This window comes from Polypterus senegalus, chromosome 8 (genome assembly GCF_016835505.1).
Source record: "Polypterus senegalus isolate Bchr_013 chromosome 8, ASM1683550v1, whole genome shotgun sequence".
Taxonomy (NCBI): Eukaryota; Metazoa; Chordata; class Cladistia; order Polypteriformes; family Polypteridae; genus Polypterus; species Polypterus senegalus.
The window spans coordinates 85,773,779-85,788,299 of NC_053161.1; the positions used below are offsets into that span (position 1 = coordinate 85,773,779).

The window sequence follows — 14,521 nt, forward strand, 5'->3', positions numbered from 1 at the left end:
TGCAAGGCACCGTGCCGCCCTTGAGTTAGAATGTTAGAAAGTTTTAAATGTTTTTATTAGTTCTTTTAAATGTAAGCCCTATAATTTTTTTTATTTACTTTAATCACTTGGAAATACATGTAAAAAATGTAAAGACATTTTTTTTATGTTATAGCCCTGTTGCCTCCAAAACACACACACTGTTTTAGGCCCCTAAACCTAAAAGTCCATGCAGTTATTTGGCACTAGCTACCAGACGCAGAAAATGGATGCACCTATACAAGCAAAAGCACAACATGACTGTGCCCTTGGAAAAAAAAAATCTAAAATAGCTCCAATGATGATATCACCCCTTGTATACGTAAAAAAGAAAAATAATAATAAAATCAAAAAGTATATTTTTTATTTTTCATAATTCTGATGCTTTTATTGGTTAATAATATCTAACATATAATTATTTATAGAGACAATATTTCCTCTAATGCTAGTTTTCTACACATGTTCATTCATGACAAGCAAGATCCGCAAGCCCAACCATCACCATGAAAGAAAAAAAAAAAAAACTTGGAGACATGAATGAATTTCAGACTAAACATCTATATTTAAAATGGCATTTTGAATCAGTTTTTGTGCACCCACTTCTCCCAGTTTTAGACTTGTTGGTCCTGTTTAAACAGAATTCCTCATTACCAGAGGTGTCAAACTCAGATCCTGGAGGGCTGCAGAGGCTGCAGGTTTTTGTTCCAGCCATTTTCTTAATTAACAACTTATTACTGCTGCGAACAGTACATACTGCATCTCTGTTGCCCTCATCTTAGTTATTTAGCTTTTTAGGATTCAGAACCCTTTTAATTGTTTCCTTTTTACTGTAATCCGCTTCCAAACAATAAAAAGATGTAGAGTAAGCCAACAGTTGACCAGTTAATTCAAAGGGTCTCAAACTTGGCTCCTAGGGAATCCACCATTTTCACTCCAGCCTATTTTTTAATTAGTAGTGGATTTTTGCTGTTAATTAAACATATTATTGAATTCCTAGTCTTGCTAGTGCTTTCATTCTGCCACAGTACAGGTTTTCAAAGCTGTTTTGTGGAACAGAACAGATGAGTATTTCTCAGACTTTTTTTTCCAAAGGATTTATTAAAACTTTTATTGGATGGTGAAACCTTAGGTGCAAAGGGGTTCAGGTTATCTGGTCATATGTTAGCTCTTTTGAATGTTATCGTTGTTTGACTGCTTGAATCTGTTTTTTTTTTTAATCTTAAAAAGCAACTCTGTTAATCTTAAGGCAGTAAGTTCTATTACCAGCAGTAATTGTTTAATAGTTTTGATTAAGACTTTAGAAAGTATCAAGAACAAAACCCTATAGCAACTATGGTCCTCTAGAATCTGATTTTAGCATTTCTGCTTTTTTATTTTTAAATGGTAGCAAACTACAAGTGAAAAGAATATGGCAGTAGGCAGAAAAAAAATCCTGGGGTGGTTTGTGTAAGTTTGTAAGTCAAGCAGCTTTCCTGATTTCCTAAAGCACTAAATATTTTAAGCACTACATTTTTTGGATTTAGTTGTCATCACCTGAAATGATTCCCAGTTTTCTCAGTAACACCAGCTGGCACACCGCGTACAAGTCATCTGCATCAGCACCAGATATGTTGGCTGGCTGTTTGAGGCCACTTAACCAGGGTTTGGAGCGGAAAGTGATGAGTTAATGTTGCAGTAAAAGGACAACATGGTGTTCCTGTCCATTTTGAATAATTTGAGTTTATGAAGAAATTAAGCACTAAGTTGTATTTAGTTTAGATATAATATTAATAATCAATAATTTCCTAGATATTTATATTCATTCACTGTTGCCACCTTCTGCCCCAGAACCATGTGAGGCTTACATACAAATTTATATCTCTGAAAACTCCAATACAATTTCTTTAGCAGTATTGACTTTTAAAAATACATGTTGATGCCGATCTTTATATTCAAATACAATTTCTTTAGACTTTTTGACTTTTAAAAGTACATGTTGAGACTGAACTTTATGCCACTTCTCTAAATATTACACTTGACTTATGAGATGGCTTTAAGCGTTTCTGGATATTCATCTTATGAGTATTGTGCTCATTATTTTGTCATAGATCTTTGTCTCACTAAATGTTTAAAACATTTTGTTGAAATAGAGGTGTGTGTTACTGGCCTGTAGTTTTTTAGACTGATTGGCTTGAAAACCTAAGGAACCAGAGTAATGACTGACCGTTTGAAGCAAAGATTCTTGGTCCATGTCTGCTTGAAAGATGTTTGATCGGTACTCTGTACTGATACTACCAAATTAAATGACTTCATGATTTTTTTCCTCCCATAGAACATTTTGTTTTATCTTCAATGGGCATGTTTATCCTTCAGTGTAAGGAGCAGAGAGAGAACAGATTGTTTTACTTTAAGAAGCCATTTAATACTTTTTCTAATTTATAGCTCCTTCTCTGCTAATAACTTGGTAACTTTCTCTATAATCATTCCAGATTCATTGATATCTTTACTTAGTGACAGTTTGGGCAGTGAAACACTGTTGTATCTTCTATGCTGTCGCTACTTCAGGTCCAACTGTTCTTGTACTTTTAAAAGTCAAAAAGGCTAAAGAAATTGTATTTCAATATAAATATCAGCAACTGTTGTGGTTAGCTGTGTTTATTCATGTTTTCTACTTGTATTCTGGTAGTGAGTGATTGACTGTGTGAATGGTACATGCAGAGATGGTCTACAATAACATTTGTAAGTGCCAGTTAATGTAAGGCTACCTACTAGAGAGTGCATAACAATGGTATGGGGAAAGCAAGATTCTGTTAAGTTTTAATACATTTTCTTCCTGGTTTTTGCACACACAAAAAAAAAAGTCTCTCAGTTATGTCAGTTATGGAAAAACACAAAGTGTCCAAAACATATATGGCCACTGCCCATCTTCTTTTCCAAACCAGCTATATGCCTTTTTTTCCTAAACTGACCACCCCAAGTAAGCTGACTGGGAGTTTACTAAAATAAAATAAAAAGAATATGTTATCTCCTGGAAAGGAAACTTGATAGAGCACCCATGGTCACAATTAAATTGCAAAGGATCATTCACAAGGAAAATTCTATTAAAAAAAACAGAGCCAAAACATTGATACATAAACCGAGTAAATTCAAAGAGCAAGAGTCAAATCCAGAGCACCAACACTGCTTTCAGTGAGCAATGATTGAATCTGTATCTTGGATAAAGCAGCTCGTACTAGTGCACCGCAGATTATCAGCTTGTATCACCAGAGTGGACAATAGCAAACAGGCAAGCCAATAATGGCTTAAGACACAGTTAAAATTTCAACAAAAAACCTGTAAAAAATTTCTTAAGCAAGGAAAAAAAAATCTAAACTTGTACATGAAAATACATTTCCAAAATTAAACTTTCCAAATAAACTTTTGTAGACTAAAAATAATTTCAAAGCACAAAAACAGTTTTAAACTGACAAAACAAGCTTCCCAATTTTTTAAACTCTGAAATGCAAGACTCCTTATCATCCCAGCTTGTCACTGAATGCCACTTTGCTTGCTGTTGGGTTTACATGTATTAGCTGGAAACTTTACACATTCCAGTTTGAGATCCCTAGTAATGAGTCCTTTATTTTCAGCTTTGAGAGACATGCTGAAAGCAGATATGCATTCTTGGTTCAAATGGACAACTTATTTGGCAAGAATGTTTACTTTTGACTTCTTAGACACTTATCTGACAGTAATTCTGTAACATTATGTCAGTTAGCAACTTTCTGTAAATAAAATACTAGTAATACTATATTGTTCTCCATCCTTTTGCAGCCTGAAACTTTCAATTTCAAAACCTTTGCACCAAATTGGTCATCTAGTCATATGTCAACAGTTCAGCCAATAGGGACTATCAGTGATGGTGCCAGTGGAAAAAAATCAAAACAGGTCACAAAACATAGAATGCTAGCTTTAAATAAGCATAAGCTCATAATAGCAGTCATCACAAGCTGCCTTACATCTATACTAATAAAAGGAAAAGCCCTCACTAACTGACTGACTCACTCACTCACTGACTCATCACTAATTCTCCATGTTCCCGTGTAGGTAGAAGGCTGAAATTTGGCAGGCTCTTTCCTTACAGCTTCCTTACAAAAGTTGGGTAGGTTTAATTTTGAAATTCTATGCGTAATGGTCATAACTGGAAGCTATTTTTCTCCATTTACTGTAATGGAGTTGAGCTCGAAAGCCGTGGGGGACATCATCAGGCCTCCCACGTAATCACGTGAACTGACTGTCAACGCAGTACATAGAAAACCAGGAAGAGCTCCAAAAAGCGCTGAAGAAAACATGCATTATATAATTGAGAAGGCAGCGAAACAATAAGAAGCGAGCGAGTTACATATACAACCATATTCATGAGTGCTGCTACTTCGGAAGCAAAGCACGGTGTAAACCTAAAGTTTAAATTAAGTTCATTGACAGGCTGCCGCTGGTGTTTGACATGCCCACGGGTAATACGGGATACAAGTTTAATGAGAGGACGCAGGATATAAACGAGAGTTTTGATCACTTTGTAACTAAGTTAAAATTGCAGGTGAGGGGCTGTGCTTATGCAAATTCCGAGAGACTGTGTTTGTAGGGGATTGACAGTTAAGGAGGGTGGGGGAGTCACGTCATCATCTCCCCTCCCATTCACCTCATTTCGCTCTGAGCTGAGCTCCACAGCTAACGCAGTGTAATACGGAAGCGAGTTTGTGACGCTGCCACCAAATACTCACAGAAAAATCCACAAGTTAATACACACGCTGTCTCTACAGTTTCTCCACACTGAATCCTCCAGGCACTACTTAAAAAAAAGTTACATTGACAATCGTGTTACATTATTTTTAAAATGTTTCCTTTTCTAAGTACAAGCACAGCTGAGAAGCTTCGATGCATACGCTCCATAACGCGTTAAAAAATCACGCATTTAATCACACTTTGCATTACAAACAAAGTGGAACTTCTGTCAATGCATGATTTCCTGGTACACCGATTACATTGATCAGCGCTTCCCGATTAATTTTACCCTCGCACCCCCTTGGTTTGAGAAGAATTATGAAAAAATATGAGGTTAACACAGAAAAACAGATCACCAATTGAAGCTTTATGAATAATCGATTCGCCATCAATAATTGTTTTGGTAAAGTAATACTCAGTGTATTCATTAGATGAACGGTAAAAAAGTAAGAGCGAGGGGAGGGTGACTTATTGAGGCATGCAGGCAAAACCACAATAGCACGCGGGCTCGATGTAGTGCGCGTCAACTCGATCTGAAGCGCCGTGCAAACTCAGTGCGCTCAGTTTATCAGCAAAGTGCATATTTGGGAACACCGTTGTGCCGACTTGGTTCAACATTACTTGGCAACAGGGAAAGTGGGGCAAGTTGCACTGGTGCATTTGTGTCTCCCATAAAAGCAGCTTCACTTGAAATCACTTTGTGATTGTGCACGGGTAAAAACGCTTGCTGAAGTGTCAGATTCTTCTTTAACTCTTCTGCTTTCTGTATCTTCTGCATTGCATTCAGGTCTTTCAGGTTATTCTGATGTTTTGTCTTATAGTGCCGTCTTAGATTAAATTCTGTAATTACAGCCACATTAGCTCCACAAATGAGACACACGGGTTTACCGGCAATGTCAGTAAACATATACTCAGCCTCCCATCGGTTTTTAAAAGCTCTATTTTCAGAATCAACTTTTCTCTTTGGCATCGTGTGGGCTAGCTTCGCAATAACTTGCAGCATCATAAGCTAGACTTGATTAACGCGTAAGTGTTCGGCAAGGCAGCTGAAGCGCTGCATTATGGGATCTGTAGTTTATTGTGTTACCAGCGCTTCATATACCCGGGCCATTAATAACAATAATACAGTATATAAAATGATCTCGCGGGCGGATATAATTACGCCGGGCGGATGTGGCCCTGCCTTGAGTTTGACACATATGGACTAAATAGAACTTGAAAAGATATATTTTTTCAAATGTGATCGCGCAATTCAGATAGAGTTGACGCACTACAGCCTGCATGCCTCAATAAGTCATCCTCCCCTCGCTCTTACTTTTTTACCGTTCATCTAATGAATACACTGTGTATGGCTTTACCAAAACAATCATTGATGGCGAATAAAGTATCCATTATTCGAGTATGTAGATCGGGATATATATATACATATATATATACCCGCGTATCGCAGCGGAGAAGTAGTGTGTTAAAAAAGCTAGAAAAAGAAAAGGGAACATTTTAAAAATAACGTAACATAACTGTCAATATACAGTATTTGTTTTGTGAGTGTTACTGAGTGTTGCTGTCATCAAGGATTTGATTATCATTATTTCTTTCAATCAGGTTCGTATTTGTAGGATGTGTTGTGTTCAAGTTACATTCCGTGTTTGTCAATCGTTGTAAAGATGACAGGTTTCATTCATCGATTCGTTTCTTACTGCATCAATAAACAGCTCGTCTTCTTCTTTATCTGAGACCTGACACACTGCATGCACGGGTTTTTTTTTTACACTGTCTTCCTTTAGCGGGACATTGACTTTTTCCACCGTGTGCTTTGTTTCCGCAGTAGCTGGATTTATGAATATGCTTGTATGTATCAGATGCTTCATATTTTTTTGCTGCCTTTTCAATTGTGTAATTCGGTTTTGTTCAGCTCTTTGGAACTGTTGCTTTTATCTGTGCACTGCGCCAGTTCACGTGAGCCACTCGGTGTACATGCATCGAAGGTTCCCAGCTGTGCTGGTGCCATCTCGTGCTATGTCCATGGCTGTATTTAATGTTACCTTAGTCCTGGCACTTAAAACTTTCTCTCGCAGTTTCGCTGAGTTTGTGCCAAACACCACCCTGACCATCTCATCTTCCTCTGCATAAGCACAGTCCTTTACCCGTGAATATTTAGTGGGAGTTTGCTATTGATTTCGCTGACGGACAGCCTTATATGGGCAGGCACTAAATTACAAACGCCAGCGGCAGCCTGTCTATGAACTTAATTTAAAGTGTAGGTTTACATCGTGCTTTGTTTCAAGTAGCAGAACTCATGAATATGGTTGTATATGTCACTCGCCGCTTCTTATTGTTTCGCTGCCTTCTCAATTATATAATGCATGTTTTCTTCAGCGCTTTTTGGAGGTCTTCCTGGTTTTCTATGTACTGCGTGATTACGTGGGAGGCGTGATGATGTCACACGAAAATCCTCCCCCACGGCGTTCAAGCTCATCTCCATTACAGTAAATGAAGAAAAACAGCTTCCAGTTATGACCATTACGCGTAGAATTTCGAAATGAAACCTGCCCAACTTTTGTAAGGAAGCTGTAAGGAATGAACCTGCCAAATTTCAGCCTTCCACCCACACGGGAAGTTGGAGAATTAGTGATGAGTCAGTGAGTGAGTGAGTGAGGGCTTTGCCTTTTATTTATATATATATATATATATATATATATATATATATATATATATATATATATATATATGACAGCAACACTCATCAGTGTCAAAACAATTACATTGACAATCATGTTACGTTATTTTCAAAATGTTTCCTTTTATTTTTCATTACTTCTTTAACGCACTACTTCTCCACTGCGAAGCGCGGGTATTTTGCTAGTTTAATATAAATTACAGTGAATAAAGTACTGGTACTGCGGTGGGCTGGCGCCCTGCCTAGGATTTGTTCCTGCCTTGCGCCCTGTGTTGGCTGGGATTGGCTCCAACAGACCCCCGTGAACCTGTGTTAGGATATAGCAGGTTGGAGAATGACTGACTGACTGAAGTACTGGTATGCTGGGTGGTCAAGTAAGCCCATTGTGTCTCGGCATACTGCATGTATTCCATTTTTCTCTATTGCAGTCCATTCGTCTTTTCCCTAAAAAGAGGCCATTTCCATCTACATGATATACTGTAGAGAGAGTAAAGCATAGGGAATATTTGGAATAGTTTAAAAAAACTGCTTCTTGAAATTATTTAAAAGTAATCTTGGCTTTTTGTTTTAGTTGAGACTGTGGCTTTATTTGCTTTCTGTCCTGCCTGCAAATATTTATTTTTTAAACTAACAAAATTTAAAAGAATATGAGTTATATGTTAAAATATGAATAAATAAAACCTTTTATCATTTTGGTTTTTTTTTTAATAAGCAGGGGTATTGTTCAATCTGAGGAAAAACTGACAATCAGTGCATCTTGGGCAAAAGATGAAGATATTAGCAGATTACTCAAGTCACTTCCTAACTGGGCTAACATGACTCAGCCACGACAACTGAGACAAAAGAGAGAGGATGAGGAGGACTTTACTAGGTGAGAATTCTGCTGTTTGTTTTTATGTTTCTTATTCACTTTCTTCTAATATTTTTTCGTTAATTAAGCCCTTTGTTTCCATAAGGTCTGCTCCAGGTTCTCATAGATACCAAATACATGTTTCAGTGGCAAAAATAATTTGGCCCGGTTTAAAAAGTGTGTCCTGCCTAGAAGTTGATTTAGCGAGTTAGAAATGAATAAATGGATAATTGTCTTTGACAATGCAATTGTGATTAATCAATGACTGTATGCAAAGGGTGCTTTTTTCTGTAGAAAATATTCCTTTTTGCAATATTATTTTTTCAGTCTTAATTGTCTAGGCTGCTCAAACCAAAGCTAGTGAGTCCCCAGGTGAAGTACTGAGGAGTAATACACTGTGCACACATCAATCATAATCAGTACCAAAGTTTAAGTACTGTGTGTGTATGTTACACTTGAGTGTGCAAGACTAAGCCAATCCATAACAAACCCCATGATAATATAGCATACCAATAAGGCTGTAGGTTCAGAGACTGTACACTGATTATTGTACTGTCAGAAAAAACAAAGCAGATGTTTTAATAGAATATACTTTCTGAAATAAAATCAGATACTATAAAAAAATGTTTCTTAAAGCCTGTGATTTCTCCATGTCATCATCATCTTTATTTTGGTTTTTCCAGTGAGGAGCTGAACTGGGCACTATAGGATGCCCCATTTCCAGTAAACTCTTCCATCCCAATTCAGAGTTACAATCCCTGCACCGTATCTAGAGTTTGCCCTTTGGTCTTGTCTCTGTATGCATTGTCTTATACACCACCAGAGGGAAGTATCCATTAGGCATCCTAGTTACATGCCAACCCACCTCAACTTGTCCCTCCCAGTCCAAAATAGCAGCAGTTCAACTTTGAGGTCCTCCCATATTTCCAAGCTCCACACCCTATCATGGAAAGTGAACCCAGCAATCCTTCTCAGGTTTCTCATTTCAGTCTCTTGTTCATGCAATGTCTGTACAGCCACTATACAGAGCTTATGATCGTGAGGTTGGTAACATTGCTGTCAGTTTGCTGTCCAATCTACAAACTGTTACACTGTATGCTAGAGATTATACTGTAATGAGCTCAAGAGGCCAACATCATCTGCTAATGCTAAAGTTGTAACCCTTAGGTTTCAAACCTTTATGACCTCTAAACTTTGTCTGTAACTTGATTACCCTATCTATGAAAATCATGAACAGGAGAAAAGATAAAATGCTTACTCGGTGGAGCCAGGTACCCACATGGAATGCCCTCAGCTTAATGCCAAGTGGGCAACCATATCTCTCACTCCATAGATTCAGAATGGCACACCGCATTCCCAAAACCCCATATTGTCCTGGCACTTTCCACAAGATAGCATGGGGTATATAGGCATGAGCTTTTTCAAGTAAACAAAGCACAAATAGACAGGATTGACAGACTCCCATTTCCTCGCATCTGCAACAACAAGGTGTTAGCCCACTGTTTCATGCCAAGAATGGAATCCACATATTAAATGTATTATTCTACAGTTTCACAAACTAGGGCCTGCCTGTCAAGAGGTTAGCAATCCACTAAGGGAACATCCATCATCAATGATCATCTTAGCTTATCTCTCAGTAGAAAGGTTGTACTGTGTTAAGGCATCAGAGAATTCAAGATACTATCCTATCCAAAAGTGATTTAAAAAGTGTTTTATAAAAATTAAACAAATAAAACCAGACTTAAATTTTTTTTAATTAAGTGTAACACATAAAACATGTAGTAATAAAATGGAACGTGTTCTTGCATTTAATTGGCAGCACTTTGCTACTCAAAGAGAATTTACAAAAAATATGTTTACTGAAAACAGAGGCAAATGTCTGCTATGTCCAGAGGCTAACTAGGATGCTACTATTCATTTGATCATTGAGGAAATCATTTTTTCATAATGTTTTAAGTACAGAGCTTGGGAGGGTTCAGACATCAGTGCAGTGATGTTTTTAATGTGTTTGCTCTTAATCAAAGCTCCTGCTGTAGTAGAAATCAAACATTGATTTAAAAAAGGAACTTATCCTCTACTAGGGTAAGTCTGGTAAACCACTTGAATCAATAATCAGGCAGTAGAAAAGCTTGTTCATTAAGTCATTTACTACTCCTCGGCAAATGCCTTAGAGGGGGCATTCATCACCGTAGTCTGTTACAAAATGATCAAGGAAACAAAGAATAGAGGTTCATTTTATAAGCTATTGAATTTACATGCAGTGTCAATGAATGCATACGTTTTACTCTGGTTGGTTTGTTGGTTTACATGTCAGAATGCCTAGGAAATGAAAGTCTGTCTTTGTTATTCTCCTGTTTCTCCTAAATATTTAGGTTTAGCTGTTATCCTTGAAGTTTCTGTGTATGTGACAGCTGTCCAATCTTGTTGCTTACAGGACATCTGATCTCTGAGTACATTTTGTATATGACATCAACCTTCCTCTTTTGCATTGTTGTCTTTTGTGTACTTATTAATTTCATTAGTTCTTCTTCATGACATTTCTTAAAACAAATGCATATACTGTATATTTCATTGTGCACTGCAAACCACTTGACTATTGTTACCTCCAAGTTGTTCTCTCACACTGGTGAAGCAGTTTGACCCTGCTGTACTCCGACAATATTATCTGGATAAAGATCACTGAAAAAGAGTTAAGGTAATCCCACTAATGTAACTATGTCGGAATACTCCTGCTTTGAATTAGAAAGTGGTTATCATCGTATTGTGCCAAATGTTTCGTACATCATGAAAAAGGCTTTAACTCCAGGTGACGTGTGCCCTTCAAAAATTTGTATGCCTTCCGTATCTAACTATATGTCTTCAGGTGCGGAGAGAGTGAATGATGAGATTAGTGTGCACTGTGTAGTCGAGGTGACTGATCTGAGCCATATCTAAACTGAAGAAAAGAAGACCAAACACAGCATAGAGAAATACACAGAGAGAGAGAGAGAGAGACATTGCAGAGAACTGAACCCACTGCCAAAGATAACTCACTTAGGGCTACTAAAAGGATTGTGTAGGGACCAGTGGTGCTTTTGGTATAAAAGTTGTGCTGGGGCAAGACCAGAGTTTTCCTATATACTGTATGTGCAGACTACTCAAACATACCTAACTAATCATGTCTGTACCCTGATGACTAGTGAAACAGATAAGTTCATGCACGATTCATGAAAAAAAAATCAAATCAATGGGATCCTCGTGCCCGGTCTGTCTCAGTACCCTCTGACATCATCATCTTACAAAACACATCCATATAGATATAAACGCTAAGTGAAGTGAGTCCCTCAGAAGAAAAAAATAATATAACAGTATAACGTTACAATGCTATGGGACATGATATAAACTTGGTAGAATGATAGCTGGCAAATTGGAACCCAGAAGAAAATTGATTCCAGGGTTGTAAATCATAACATGCCTTGGTTATGGACTGTAAAATCCCATTTTTTATAGAGAAATTCTTGAAGCAGATTTTTTTTTGTGCAGTAGTTAGTTGATATTGGTGTGAAACAATGATATTCATATAAGGGTTTTCCTTTAAAATTTTGGAGTGTTATACTCACTACTCTTCAGCTATTGGCAGCTCCTTTATTACATAAGCAGAATAATAGCCTTTTTTGGTATTTAATTTAGGTGCAATTATCCTAAAAACCCCTTAGGGCATAAGGTGTTAAAAAGGTAGCATGTAATTTCCACATGAGACATTTAAGATTTAAGATTTATAGCAATAGTTTACTTTAAAATTTTTCTTTAGAAAGCTATTGCCAACTTGCTTTTATATTCTGTTTCTTAGTATTTTCCATTTGTTCAGACAAAGCAATTTTATGTTGGAAGAATTTTCTGATGAGCTGCATTGCTTAAGTAGCCGCATGATTTAGCATCAGTAGCTGCATACAGAATACTCTTGCACCTAATTTAGAGTATTTAAATTGCTGATTTAGATGATTAAGAGAATGGTGTTGGATAATATTTTAATAAGTTGAATTAGAAGAGGCTACAAATACTTGAGTTTAGCGGTAGAGGACTAAATACTTGACTTCAAAATTAGTCAGGAGATTGTCTGAGTCCTGGAAATAACTACAGCGATTACTGCTAAATGAGGTTTAGCATTGCCAACTAATTTACTTGGATCAATGAAGAGTGCAACAGAGCATTATCTGACAAAGACCTCCAAGATGCACAAGCATCAAAAAATGCTACATTTTGTAGAAATTGAAGTTTATGACAGAATAATTGTTGGGATAGTGTATTGTTAATAGTTTCTTCTAAAATAACCTCTTATGAAAGAAGTATTGTTCAGAAATACTCTGCTGTTTTAAAATATTATAAGGCAGAATGAGTGAGAAGTTCAGAGAAATGGTTGTGCACATTATGTTGATTATGTGCCTAAAGAGATTTTTCGACAGGAAAAATCAGGCAGAAAGTTAAGATAAAATAAACATGCACCAGCCACTCACAATGTAGTGCTAAAATGAAGATTATTACAAAACAATTCTGTTACATGCAAGTATTTATGGTCTTTACCATGGTTTCGCTTCACTAATCTCTGTTACCCTTTTGAGGGTCCATTTTATTTTGTTTTGTACAGCAGGTATTTAGCATACATTATCTCACCATTCTTTACTTTGTTTTGTTTTAAGCTTATTATAGAGGGGAATATGTAAAGCAAGAATCAATGCTCCAGAATAAAATATAAGCAGGTTTTTCAATTCTTAGATGTGAAGTAGACTGCCCTCTTCCTTCAGCCTCTACCTCTATGTGCCAGTGAAGAGGGTATAGCCGATGAGCAGAAGGGGCGACCCCCTTACCGCTTACAGAATCCTGGAATGGTGATATATTCTCTCAGGTTCCATGTGACTCCACTATATATGCCATGAATGTATACATTCCTGGTGCTTTCTTGCTGTTAGGAAATAACAAAGCATTACACATGCAGAGTTCTTAACTCTCATTGATTTATCAAATGCAATGAGACAGAATGAACTATAACTATGAGTTATATATACATAGCTATTGTTTCCTGCAGAAGACAAATAATAGAATAAATGTAAAAATATTTGATATCTCTTGCCTTATGTGTATTGTTAGCATTCATCCTGCACCATTCTTCGGTATCCTTGTATTTCTCAATCTATGTTGTCTGGTATTTCTTTTCTCAGTTGCTCTTCCATAAAGCCTGCTTCTCAGACTCTTTCAAATCAAGGGAAATTGCTTGCCTCCTGCTCACTTTATGACTACCACAAGTGGTAGAAATGGACCCCCATTGCCCACTGTGAAAATATCATTTGTATTTTTGTGAATACTTCCCATGTTCAAGACGCCTCTCAACGATCCTCCTACACCTTTCCATGCATCCTGTCTTGATCACAGTTGACTGAGCAACCACAGTGAAACTGGCCAATCAGACCAAAGCCAGACAGACCAATTGGATTGCTTCGAGGGATCAGACACACACCCACACACACGCACACATTAGTATTTTATTATATAGAGACCTCATATTTCTTGGTATCTTTACTTATTAATTAGTAACTGCAAGATGGCATGCGACAGTTTAAATAGTATGAATGTTAAAAGAATGCTGCTTCAGTGTGCCATAAAAATTGTTTTCATTTCTGCATTATGCATTTCAGCTGCATAGGTCTCAAGTATGACCAGAATGTTTCATGGTTGAGTTTTATTTTTACTCTCAGTATTCTTGTTGTTTGTATTATTTGACACTTCTGCTAATGACACCAGTACTGTAAGATGAGGGTAACAACAAAATTAATGTAGTCAAGGTAGGCTGAGTGTGAAGACCCCAGTTTTGTTAGTTTTTAAAAGCACATAAAGATACTGAGAAGAAAACTGGCATGCACTGCAGGCTCACGTGCTGTCTGTACAAATGCCATCTTGTGAACTGCCAGCCAAGTCTTAAAAGTATGAAATTGCCGCAAAGGGTGATCCTAATAAGCAGCTGCCCTGATAAAACTGGCAGCATGAAATGCCAGTACTGCAGGTGACAGCAGCTGCCAGTCTCAAAAGTAGTTTTGGTGCACAAATGATTGCACATGAACAGGATGTATGAGGGGTCTCTGCTGTAACTGCCTATCTGCTGCACCATCCAGCACTGCAGGTAAACAGTTATTGACATCTGCTGGATACATTTATCTTTCTGTTATTAAAGGTTAAAAGAGCAACAGTGAGAAGCAAAAGGATTA

General features: G+C 37.2%; 1 protein-coding gene across 3 annotated transcripts in view; it reads left to right on the forward strand.

Annotated features, from left to right (window-relative positions):
* The window catches only part of exoc4 (exocyst complex component 4), a 537,075-nt gene that overhangs the window by 441,109 nt on the left and 81,445 nt on the right, over positions 1 to 14,521 (forward strand). For 2 of the 3 annotated variants that reach the window (XM_039761360.1, XM_039761363.1), the window contains exon 13: positions 8,148 to 8,306. In XM_039761360.1, the coding sequence (XP_039617294.1) occupies positions 8,148 to 8,306 (159 nt within the window). The remainder of the gene's footprint in view (positions 1 to 8,147; positions 8,307 to 14,521) is intronic. The other variant, XM_039761362.1, reaches the window with a different exon arrangement.